This window comes from Carex rostrata, chromosome 7 (genome assembly GCF_964058835.1).
Source record: "Carex rostrata chromosome 7, lpCarRost1.2, whole genome shotgun sequence".
Classification (NCBI taxonomy): Eukaryota; Viridiplantae; Streptophyta; class Magnoliopsida; order Poales; family Cyperaceae; genus Carex; species Carex rostrata.
This window is the reverse complement of record NC_135924.1, coordinates 7,781,556-7,794,803: the sequence shown is the minus strand read 5'-3', so window position 1 is coordinate 7,794,803 and position 13,248 is coordinate 7,781,556. Positions and strand designations below refer to the sequence as shown.

At 31.9% G+C, this 13,248-nt stretch overlaps 1 protein-coding gene across 2 annotated transcripts; it reads left to right on the top strand.

Annotated features, from left to right (window-relative positions):
- Positions 1-1,532: 1,532 nt before the first annotated feature.
- Positions 1,533-12,920, top strand: LOC144557348 (UDP-xylose transporter 1-like). 2 transcript variants are annotated; one of them, XM_078305918.1, is made up of 8 exons: positions 1,533-1,716; positions 7,768-7,923; positions 8,638-8,822; positions 9,278-9,345; positions 9,452-9,584; positions 9,970-10,131; positions 10,878-11,177; positions 12,432-12,920. In XM_078305918.1, exons 2-8 carry the CDS (start codon positions 7,806-7,808, stop codon positions 12,546-12,548), a joined length of 1,083 nt encoding a protein of 360 aa, XP_078162044.1. In that variant the 5' UTR covers positions 1,533-1,716; positions 7,768-7,805; the 3' UTR covers positions 12,549-12,920. The 2 variants fall into 2 exon arrangements, with proteins under 2 accessions (XP_078162044.1, XP_078162043.1); XM_078305917.1 differs by lacking the exon at positions 1,533-1,716 and adding an exon at positions 7,527-7,663.
- The last annotated feature ends 328 nt before the right edge of the window (positions 12,921-13,248 follow it).

Below are 13,248 nucleotides of genomic sequence, written 5' to 3'. Positions count from 1 at the left end.
CATAACGTAATGTGACGTGTTGTGTCGTGATTAAGTGATTTGATTATCTTACGTTATGTCCGTGATCAAAAAAATATTTCGTGTGATGACGTGATGTGACATGACCTGTAAGTGACACAATGTATTTTTTTCGAACGAAAAACGACACATCATACGAATAACACATGTTACATAACCGACACAAGTAATTATATGACATTTCAAGTTATATACGTGACTAAGAGATCACATATACATTTACCGCATGATTAGGTATATATTATATCTTAATTTCATTCGTCTTTTCTCAAAAGGTTTAAGGGAAACAGTCATTCAATATACTAGATTTATGAAAACAATAAATTAACTTATAAACCATCTTTCATATTTCAAAGAGGAAAAATCAACGGCTATATATAAGAGCATCTCCAATCCCACAATTACAAAAAATCAAGTTTATTTGTCAATCAATAATTTAGTAATTTTCTTCACATTAATTTCAGTATATTTTCAACCTTTCAGTATCAATTTTACTAACGTGGCAAAAAAATAATTTTCTAAATTAGCAATCAAACTAAAAAATATTTTACAATTGCACGAATGAAGATGCTCATTCTACTTATAAAAATAATTATAAGAGCTTATATCTGCTAATTTAGCAATCTTGCTAAATTAATAAGTGTTTTATATCTGCAATTGAAATAGTAAATGTTATATCAGCATTTTTATTTTATTTGTAAGTAGAATGAAGATGCTTTAATAATAAAAAAATATCATAAACATTTTACAATAAAAACATAAAGACAAGAAATATGGACCAGGTATTGTTATATATACAATTTTGTATTTTTGTGCCGTTAGATGCTATTCAAAATAATTGATTCACATTTACATTAACAGCTAAATAAGTCTCATTTGAATTAAATATATTTTGATAAAGCGATCAAATCGGATTTTTCAGTAACGGATCTTACTATCAGTTAAGAATAGACTGTCGTCATTAGTGTCTTCATTAATACCTTCAAATCGAATTTGAAATCATCAAGTTTCCAATAGTTCAGATTTATCATGAAAAAAATCTGATTAGACCAATAAACGATCCTGTTATTTGTTCTGTTTAGACCAACAACGAATAATGCGATCAAAATATATCCCAATTCTCAACTAACACGGACGTAAGAGGCTAAGAGCCGTTGGTAGGGGTGAAGATTTTAACAAAGTACTTTTAGCTTCATGAAGAGCAGAAATGATATAATGCAACGCTGTTTTAATAATACAGTCCCTGCTCTGCATGAAGACAAAACTGCTCTTGTAAAAACTTTACCCCGTTAATAGCTTGAAATATCCACTGATAAAACTCTTCATGAGAACAACATGGTTAAGTTTCTCGTACAACGAGTTTTTGTGAAGTGGGTCCCAGTTCATTTGATCCGCTACAATCCCTTGGAGAAATAACTCGCTACACAATTTTAATCATAGAAGTTGTGTTAGGTTTTAAAGACCTACTGGTCCGTAGAAAGATCCGTACATATTTGACCAGAACAAGAAGAGTCGATAAAACCCTCCTCCCCTCTCTCTCTATACCAGTTCGTTACATTCTGGCTTCTGTGATCTCTCTCCATCCATCCATCCCTCTCTTTCTTTCTCTTATTTAAGATCAAATTTCGGGAATCAAGCGGAGGATTGATTGTAATTCAGCTCGTACAGAGAAGAAGAGGTTTATCAGATAATTAAAAGGTTCGCTCTAAATTTCCCCTTTTGACTTTTTAATTCTTATTTTTTATGTAATTTCAAAAGCTTGATCCTAAATAGATAGATAGATAGATGAACCTAGTAGCATGGAAATTTCTACTGATAATTTCTCCTTAGCTATTCTCGTTTCATTTGATTTGGTGTAAATTAATGTAATGCATTATCTTCCTCATATCTCTCTCTTTCTTAGTTTGGTTCTATCTAGAATTGGAAATAATTAATTCTCTTTCTAATATTACCCGCTCGTGGACTCGTGGTTCATCCTTCCTTCGTCATTTTCGTATGTGGGATTATTATCGAATTTGGGATCATTTTCGTCTCTCTCTTTCATTTGATTTGTTGTGTTTCGAACTGTACCTCTGATTATACGAAAAGGTTCAAGTCGACTTACTTTTTACGAGCTACTGTTTTAGAAGCTGACGTGGCTGTTTTTAATTAGTGCACTTGGAGAGGTTGGTTCTAGAGCATCGACACATATACATCTCATTAGAGGATTTCTCTTTTTACTAGATTGCTGGTGAAACGGAACAATCCATTTCTTGTTCGTATATACAGTGGGACAAACCCAACAATTTAGCGTGGGATATAAAACTTCACGAGAATATATAGTGTTATTAGATATAATTTTATATTTTGGGAACCAAAAATGGCAAGTGCCCGTGCCATATTATGGATGTGTACTATTTAATTGTGCGCCAAATAATTTGTTGGTCTATTTTTGTAGTGATCAACAAATTTTAAATATCAAATGTCTATTTTTATACCGTTTAGAAATGAAGAGCTTAATTATATTTGGCAACAATTAATGATGATGATAATTAATGTCGATGATAATATTATTAGTATTATTTTGGAATGTTCGTACGACATTTAAATCTCTTATATTTATTGGCAGGACATTTATTATTGATTAAATTTTGGACCGGATAAAATGGTACACAGGGAGGCAACGGAAAGCTACTTAATTATATATATTTAATTGCAAGGTTTTTCCAGGCAAATTTGTTCTAATAAAAAATAACAGGAAATATTTTTCTTGGGATATATATTAGATGTGCTTAACAGCTGCATACAATTACGTTTACATGAAGATATATTATTTTATGCTTTCCTTGACAACGATTTTTAGTTATGGCTTCTATAACCAATTAAGCCTTCCCATTGTATATTGCTCTAGTGGTTGTCATGCCGTTTTCTGGCAACTATTGTTAGTGTGTAGTCTTTATCAGGCTTTCTTTAGAGAATGAATTACCGTAAGGAGTTTGCATGATTGCATCCGTGCTCACAACTTGTTAGGATAAAAATATTTGAAGAAAAAATTACTGATCAACAGTGATACAACACCAAACAATATTTTTTTAATAATTTTTAATAATAAGAGAGATTTTGTATGTTTTACATATACTAAAAATGTAATGGTTTTTATATGTTAGCAAATTTCAAAACATATATTGTATACTATCAAAATACAAAATATTTGGGAATTTGGACCAGGGCTGTCAATGAAATAAAAGTATAGTTAAAGAGTTATTACATATCCATTACCTTATGGGGTAATTGATAAATAGAAGTGATATATATAACTCGCAGTAGTACATTTAATTATATATATTATTATGACGATATTGATTTATATATAGTATATTATATAGTTTCATTTAATTAATAATTTACCATGAGATTGATTATTTCATATAATCTTATATAATTAGATATATATATATATATATATATATATATAGAGCTGGGCTACGGTGAGTTGCGAAGTAAAGCGACTATTTTACTTCACGCTCATATTTTGTGATTTTAAAGTTCAAAACGTAGATCCGAACCGTTCATCTTGTTCTCCATATTGAAATGTGCTTGGAGACCAAATTTTACATTTTTTGGAATTTTTTTACTATTTATTAAGCAATTTTGAATGCCGCTGATCTGAGGGTTCACAAAATTTTACTGTTTACAGCAAAACAGCAGTTTTCAAAAATGCTTAATAAATAGTAAAAAAATTCCAAAAAATGTAAAATTTGGTCTCCAAGCACATTTCAATATGGATTAAACATCTAACGGTTCGGATCGGTCGTTTGGGCTTTCAAAATAAAAATACGGCGTGAAGTAGAAACGCGTTTTACTTCGCAACTCACCGTAGTCTATCTCATATATATATATATATATATATATATATATATATATATGAGTTAGGCTGGGGTGCTATGGATAGCATAGTGGCCTCTATGCTACGGCTCAATATTCGAGTTTTCAAAATCCAAACGGTCGATCTGAACCGTTCATCTTATTCTCCATATTAATATCTGCTTGGAGACCAAATTTTATAATTTTCTGAATTTTTTTACTATTTATTAAGCCACTTTGAAAATCGCTAATCCAACGGTTTTACTGTTTTGTGCAGCCACCGTTGGATCAACAATTTTGTAAAATACTTAATAAATAGTAAAAAAATTCAGAAAAATGTAAAATTTGGTCTCCAAGCAGATATTAATATGGAGAATAAGATGAACGGTTCGGATCGACCGTTTGGATTTTGAAAACTCAAATATTGAGCCGTAGCATAGAGGCCACTATGCTATCCATAGCACCCCAGCCTAACTCTATATATATATATATATATATATATATTATTGAAATCAGCGGTTTTCAAACCAGCTTAATAAATAGTAAAAAAATTCCAAAAAATGTAAAATTTGGTCTCCAAGTAGATTATAATATAGATTAAACATCTAACGGTTTGGATTTATTGTTTGGACATCACACGGTTAAAAATAGCCCCGGCAGCACCTGGGCAGAACTGCTGCCAGCAGCAATTTAGCCACAGCCTATATATATATATATATATATATATATATATATTCTCTTAAAAATAATGGACCGATGAGTCTAAATTTTGTTTTATATTTTATAATTTTATGTACATCATATGCTTAAATTATCACATTTATTCGTTTATTTCTTTTTGCTAGATATTTATTAATTTTAATAGAAAATAGTAGGATATGTGCAAGGGTTATGTTTAGTGAAATAAGAGTGTGATATAGATAAGACTAATTTTCAAATAAATACATATATAAAATAACCTCTACTCAACCCATATGGTATTCTTTGCTTTGTACTCGTAATATTAAAAAGATGTTTTATTGTAATGAATTAATCACAAGGGATCCATTTATTGCGTTTCTTGACTTGTGGAATCGATCTGGTTGTAGCATTGAAAAGCGAGAAGCAATTCCTCTTCATTAGAAATTAAATTTCTTCATGTTTCATGTAAAAAAATCTCAAAGTTCTTTCTCGAGGTGTTTATTACCACTATTTCTCATTGACTTCGTCTTAATTTGTGTTTGTTTTAGCGTTAACAATTAATGCTAAACGACAAAATCTCTGTATCTCTGATTTATCAAGTCAATCTCCTGTGTAGTCGTTTGTGTTGCGTAATTATAATAGTGAATATCAGGAAATATTGATACATTTTATAAGAAACGATGTAGGGGTGGCAACAAACCAAACCGAACCAAACCGAACTTACCTTAGGTTTGAGTTTGGTTTGAATTAATTTCGAACCGAACCTGGTTTGATTCGTTTCGAACCGAACCCATTTCGAATCAAATTAATTGCGAACTACACATTTTTCGAATCGAACTCGAATCGAATCACGAACTAAATTATTTTTTAGCAGCCCTAGTTATACCGGTAGTTTATACATTAATTTTTTCTCGCGGAACAAAATTCACATGGCTTCCTTTTATCGGTATGAACTATGAAATAAGTGTTTTTAAGTTGAAAAATTATTCATAAAAAAATACATCAGAGACGGGTTTCCTGGTATGAACTATGAGAGACGACCAAAGAGAGAGGAGAAACAGTCATCTAGGCCGGAGAGAGGAGTGACAGCCGGAGAGACAGCCAGTCGCCGAGAGCGTCGGCTAGATTTTAGAGCTAGAGGGAGAGTGAGTTAGGGAGAGGTGGAGAGAAAACTAGGTTATTGAGATTTGAGAGCGAGGGATTGTCGGCTAAGTTAAATTATGACTCTCTATCTTGGATTTTAATTTCATCAGGTAAATGGATGGCCGGTGATTTTATGAGATTCGAACCACAAAAAAATCACGAACCTATTTCGATCGAACCAGGCTAGGTTTGAGTTTGGTTTGAATTAATTCCGAACCGAACCTGGTTTGATTCGTTTCAATTTGAACCCATTTCGAATCGAATTAAACTCGAATCAAACCCGAATCAAACCCGAATCAAATCAGGAATCTCGAATTTTTTTTGCCAGCCCTAAAACGATGTGTCTATGAAGTTTTCTAACAAAATCTATAGTCCTTTTGCAACCATGCATGTACGTAGTATTTATATGTTACTACATGAATAGTTACAATGGTTACGACCATAGAAGAATTGAAATAAGTTTAGCTGTGTAATATTGGGATTTGCGTCCAGCTAATTCAACATTTTATTTTTTATATTCAATTCAACTTTTTCTCGTTTTTTTTTTTTGGTTTTACATATTCTCACAAGGTTGGACCTGGACGCCGACATTAATTGCATATTGTACCGTTGTTTAAGTTGCAATTATAATATTATATTTTAGCCTAAATTTTGGCAATGTTGTTCGTTTCATATACAGTCATTGACTCATTTCTATATGTTCATAATTATACTCACCGTCTTATTTATGTAATTAATTTATTCAATTACCCACTGTACAGCTAAAAGAAAAGGTTAACACAGAATTTCCAATGATTCACTTGATCAATTTACGCATTTTGTACTTATTTTGAGGAGGCTGGAAAATTAACTGTAATGCAATTTTATTTTATAAAACAATAAAAATATTAGTGCATATAAAAATTATAAAATTCACTGTAAATATTTTTTCATCTAATACAATGTCGGCTGGCTATTCGCGACCAACCTTAAAAAATATATATATATAATTCAATGAACTAAATTACAAAATTTTATGGGGACCTCCTTTTCATTACACTGCCAACCACCTCTGATATTTTTTTTTTTCTAAAGAAAGATATTTATGGGGTGCTAGCTTCTTTGTTGAATCTGTAAAAGCTCATGGCATGTAGTTTAAAGATATTTTCAGAACATACTAATCTTGAATTAGTAGTAACGTAAGCTATAGTCAAGGTACTAGGTTTGATTCTTGCAACACAAGGAGAAGCATCTTAATTAACAATAATATGTGATTAAATCTAAAATGATCATGTGAAGATCACGTTACTTTAGGCAGTTAATTTTTTTTAATCCTCATTTTTTGTTTTACAAAATTAACTAGATTTACAGCTTCCACCCAGTTACCATGTGCCCATTACTCTTAAAAAAAAAAAGATAAATCTTACATGGTCAACTATCATAATTATTTTTGCAATATCACATGGATTTTTCATACTTTGGCATATTTTTTTGGGATGCAACAGGCTACTGACAAACTGCTTATATATTATAATTGTTTCATCTTTTCAGTAAAATTATTTTTTCTTTATATATAAAGGCTGTTTTTTTTTTAATATATGTATTTTTCAGTTTTATATACTCTTTGTTTAATCATTCTATACGAGATGCTCTATTTATATCTTGACAAACATACAACAATAACAACAGCATATTCCATTGCCACAGAAGATATAGACTAAAATAAATATTATGAAACCATTATTTTATTTTATTAAGATATCCTTTTAAATCACATAATTATAATACATATCAGGATTATAAACTATGCAGCTTTCAACGCATCTCATTTTAATATTATCATATAATAAGCCATCAGGAATCACACAATCTCCAAGGCTGGTATATTTAAAACTAAAGTCAAACTAAGCATTGATTTAGATCATATAACTTAGAAACAAATCAAGGCATGTCTAGTAATTCATGGCACACATGATAACTCCACGACTACATCAAACTGGTATTTTGAGGTGAAACCTATCATTCATTCCAACCATACAAGAGAGAAACAGAGGTTATTGCATTAACATGATACCATGTCTCTAATCAAAAGATTTATACCAGGTAAGCACAGGGAGAGCAAATCTAGCGAGGTGGAGAAGATGTTGTCAGACGGGTCGCAGATTGGTGTTATCGGGTCACTTGCTCTCTCTGTTACATCATCAGTGGCAATTGTTATATGCAACAAGTACCTCATCAGCTCCCTCGGCTTCCTTTTTGGTTGGTGACATGATTCCTTTTCTTCGACCTTATTTTTGTCTTTCCTTTTCTTTTGAAAATGGTTTGAATTTGGGGTTTGATAATTTTTTTCATCGTAACAAAGATTTGGGGGATCTTGAAACTTATTGAAAAGTTACTGGTAAGCAGAAATCCATATGGCGCCTAAGATTTCAATTTTTCTGGTTGAGTGAGGCTATGGTACTATGCATAGCACATATTGGTTTGTACTATGGCCAATTTTGAAGACCAAAAAGTCAAACCATTAAGCATGATCTCCATATGAAAATGTAAATACAGACTAAATGTTACAAATTTTAGAATACTTTTACTATTTTTTTAGATAGGTAGAATATCACTACTTTTGAATGGTCTAGAATTTAGATCAAGTGATTTTCTATCTTTCTGAAAAAATAGTAAACATATTCTAAAAACTATAAAATTTCATCTACAACTATATTTTCAGATGTGTATCATGTTGAACGGTTCGGATCGACTATTTGGAACTTAAAAATAGAGATATTAATTCATAGTACGGACCACCATGCACAGTATCATTGCCGTACTCTTTTAAATTGGTGGTCCGCAGATTTACTAAAGCAAAATGAAAAGATTTTGTTAAATCCACCTTATTCTTAAATTCATGTAATAACTGAAGATAACCATATGAAAGAAAATATCATGAAAGTAACTTCTAAAATATTGTGACATGTACAGCCACAACACTGACAAGCTGGCATCTACTTGTCACCTTTCTCACACTACATGTGGCGCAGCGGCTGCGATTTTTTGAACCAAAGCAGATTGATGCACAAACAAATATCCTTTTTGGGCTTCTAAACGGCACATGTATCGGCCTCCTAAATCTCTGTCTCGGTTTCAACTCTGTCGGCTTCTATCAGGTAATTTATTCATTATTGTTAGTGATAATATAGTATTAAGAGTTTTGTTACAGGACCAACTAATTTTCAATAACTAACCCAAGATTTTGCACAATTGGAAATGCATCTATCAAGTTGATCAATTCGCTGGAATGTTACATAAAAGTTCAATAGAATTTCAAAAAAAAAAATTACTTGTTGCCTTAAAATGCCTGTCTTTTTGCCTCTAAGATCATATAAACTAAATCAAGCTTAGTGAATTCTAGTGTAGATTCCCAAGTTTGATGGAGTTAGATAAAATGAGCAGGGTATTTCCGTCACTTTTTAGATGCATATGAGGTACCTTGGGTGTTCCATTGCAGTTATGGTATAATATTTGGTGCATTTTGTAAAAGCGGCATTCTTTATACTGCATTCATTTATATTTCTTTTACTCATGAAAAAAACGAAAATTAAATTTTTATGTGCTTTTGTAGATGACAAAGCTGGCCATTATACCATTCACTGTTTTGCTGGAAACAATCTTCCTTAACAAAAGATTCAGGTCATGAGAATTTTAACTCAAACTTCCTAATTAGCAAGTAATTTACTTGAAAAATCTAACAGCAGAATTTCTGAATAATTTTGAATAATTTTTGAATAATTTACAGCCAGAGTGTTAAGATGTCTCTTATGGTACTGTTGCTTGGAGTCGGCATTGCATCTGTCACTGATCTCCAGCTCAATTTTCTCGGCTCGGTTATAGCTGCTTTGGCCCTTATCACCACTTGTATCAGCCAAATTGTATCCTTTATTTCCTTCTTCTTTTAACTGTTGTATACTTTTTGGTTGGAAATTTGCAGGGGGTACTTATCCCCATAATTTCAAAAAAATTAATCATGCATATTGAAATTTAATTGAATTTTTATCTTTCATAAAAGTTTTTATATAGTTCAGTCCCCTTCATGAAATGTTAAATGTGTCCTTGTAGCCCAACAGTTAGGATTCCATTTAGTAGTTATGGAGACTTGGGTTCAAATCCCAATGACTACACATTATATATTTTCACATATTATGTATTTTACATTTCAGCCTCTCCATCTAGATTGTCTAGTTCCGCCAATGCAAATTTGTACCATTTTTGTAGCGGTCAATACTTAATTATTGCTGGCCTTAATTTGAAACATAGCTAACAAACACAATACAAAAGAGGCTGAAGGTCTCCTCGACTCAGCTCTTGTACCAGTCATCACCGTACCAGGCAGCCATACTGTTCATCAGTGGGCCTTTTGTGGACAAGATGCTTACACGCCGTAGTGTTTTTGCTTTCAACTACACCGTCCAAGTTTTGGTACCTTTTTTGCAATTTTTAATTTCGTAACTCTCCCTGTTTTCTGTGACTAACTCAATACCAGACTTCACCACTCAGTGTACTCCATCCCAAAATCCGGTACCGTGATCAGTTTGTAGCTTCAATATTTTTCACTGTTATATCCATACCAGTCACATGAGTTGATCAGCTTGTACAGCTGTAATTTCATTATATGCAACCAGTACCAGTGTACAACCTTACCAACAAACAAAAATAATAAGAAAATTTTTGGGCGGATTGGTGCATACTATAGATCAATATCTTCGCTTTCAAAGTCCAAATAGTCAATTTGAACCATTCAACACATCTCCATATGAAAATATACTTAAGATAGGTAGCAAATCACTACTGTTGAATGGTCTAGAATTTTTAGACCAAGTGATTTTTCTACCTATCGAAAAAAAATAGTTAAAAAAAATTCTAAAAAATGTAAAATTTGATCTTGAAGTACTTTGAAGTATGGAAATCATGTTGAATAGTTCAGATTGACTATATGGACTTTGAAAATGGAGATATTGTATCCATAGTACGGACCAATGCGCGCTGTGCATAGTACCATAGCCTCACTCATGGGGAAATTTTAAATTGGTAGTTCACAGATTACTAAAGCAAAGTGAAAAAAAAAAATCACTTGGTAAATTCCAGGTATTCATCACTTGTAACCAGTACCAGTGTACCACCCTACCAACAAACAAAAATAATAAGAAAATCTTTATTTAATGCAGATATTCATCACCCTATCATGCCTGATTGCCGTCTCGGTTAACTTCAGCACTTTCTTGGTGATCGGTACAACATCCCCGGTAACGTACCAGGTCTTGGGACACCTGAAGACATGCCTGATACTGTCATTTGGGTACGTGGTACTGATGGAGCCTTTCACAGTACGCAACATCCTCGGCATCCTCATTGCCATATTTGGAATGGGGCTCTACTCGTACTTCTCAGTACAAGAGAGCCGCAACAAGAAATTGGAGTCGAAAGATAGCATCAACAGTAACGACGACTCCCTCCCTATTAGCCAGGTATGGAAGTTCTTTGAGAAATTGGTTAGTAATGAATTAACATGGTACATAATTTAAGTTTAATACAATCTTACAACACTAAAAGGAAAGCCCTACAATATTTTAAATTTTAAATAAGATTTTACCCTGATACTTGAGCATCGGGCAGGAGGGCTTGAGGTTTTAAGTCATAGTAAGCTATTGTTTTCTGTTACTCTCCAATTAATATTCTTTTTTTTGACAATGTTGGTAGAAGTTACTTTCTTCAATTAATATTCAAACAACCAATTCGAACCGTTAAACATACTAGAACATTTTATTATTTTTTTAGATAGGTAGAAAATCACTTGATCTAAAAATTCTGGACCATCTGAAAGTAGTGATTTTCTACCTATTTAAAAAATAGTAAAAAGGTTTTAGAAAATAAAAATTTTGGTCTTTAGGTACATTTTCGTATGGAGAAATGTTTAATGATTCGGATCAGCTGTTTTAACTTTGAAAATAGAGTTATGGATCCATAGCACGAGTCGATGCGTAATATGCTTATTACCATAGTCTCACTCAAAAATAAAACCATTCATCTCTGTCAGTAAAAGCAAGAAAATTATTAACTCTTCTTTCCTGGTGCTAATTCCAAACTGAAACCCCTATTATATTAATAAAATCAGACCTCTGAAAACACAAATCATACTTCAAAATACATCTTCCCATAAAATAGGATTATATCTAGACCATGTGTTAGTCTTCAAGTATATGTTTTACAGACCCAAGGTATTAAACTTTGAGTCAAATCCAGATGACACCTTTTGATACCAGTAAAGTTGCCTTACTTACCCAAGAATTGTCCATCAAACACAGGAATATGTAAAAATCCAAAATTGAATTTTTTTTTTTTTTTATGAAATAATTGATCTTGTTAACCAATCTGACCATTTTGTGGCCAAAAATAATTAAAGAGAACTCAGAATTTTTTATGGGATTTCTTTGGCGGAGTTGGTAAAAGTAAGACTGACCTGAATAACTTGTTTTGTGTTCCTTAACCTAAATCTTCTTTATAAAGTCCAAACAACCCAAAATACACGTAATGTGCATCAGGTTTGATCCAAAATTACATTTTAATTAAACAATTGAGGTGTATATTAACAAATAGTTTAAATTGTTCTTTCTCAATAGCAAAATTTGGGATATGGTACTTTACAGGGTGCCATGTTGAGCACTATTGCTTGTTTATTATCCAATTTACCAGCAACTTTTTTTTTATATTTATGTTTGTAGACAACTGACAAGGAGGGGGCCCCACTGCTCAGCTCAAAACTGTTAGGGCTTGATGAAGAAAATGGCAACCTACTGGAAGACACAAACTTGTCGAAAAATGCTAAAAATGTTTTCTAGTCATGAAATGCTATTAATTAGATTGAGGAGATGGTACAAAACCACAAATTGGGGGTTTTAATTTCTTCCTTTTATAATTTATGGCCAAGTTTTTTATTTTTTTATTTATGATTACTATGCCATCTTTCCCTTTGCTAGCTTAGCTCAACAAAGCTGAATCCCAATTTAAGGAAGGGAACACTGTTTAGATTAGTAATGGTGTAATTGGTATTAACATTATCCTTTTTTTGCTCCTATTTTGAAGTGGCTTTCTTGTAACTTTATTTTTTGGTTGAGATATAGTTTTATGTCAAAGTTGTTTCATGCATGTGCTTGTTGACAGAGATATATTTCATAACAAGGTTGGTAAATATAATTGGCTAGTGACTTGAAGCATATTTTTGAACAAAAAATTACCACCCAACTTCTAGGATTTATTATTTTTAAGCAACAAATCCACGAATGTACTTTTTCTCCTATTTCTTTTGTGAACTTGTTAAATAAGTTGCATGATAGGAAATGTTAGCACCAATGTGAAATTTCTTGGATCCGCATTGTTAAGCTCTGTATATGTCTAATTTATAAACGAGTGAGGCCATGATATGTATAGCGCATATCGGTAAGTGCTATGAATTTATATTTATATTTTTAAAATTCAAATAATATGATTTTCATATGAAAATATACTTCGTTGTTAAATTTTATATTTTTTTTAGAATTT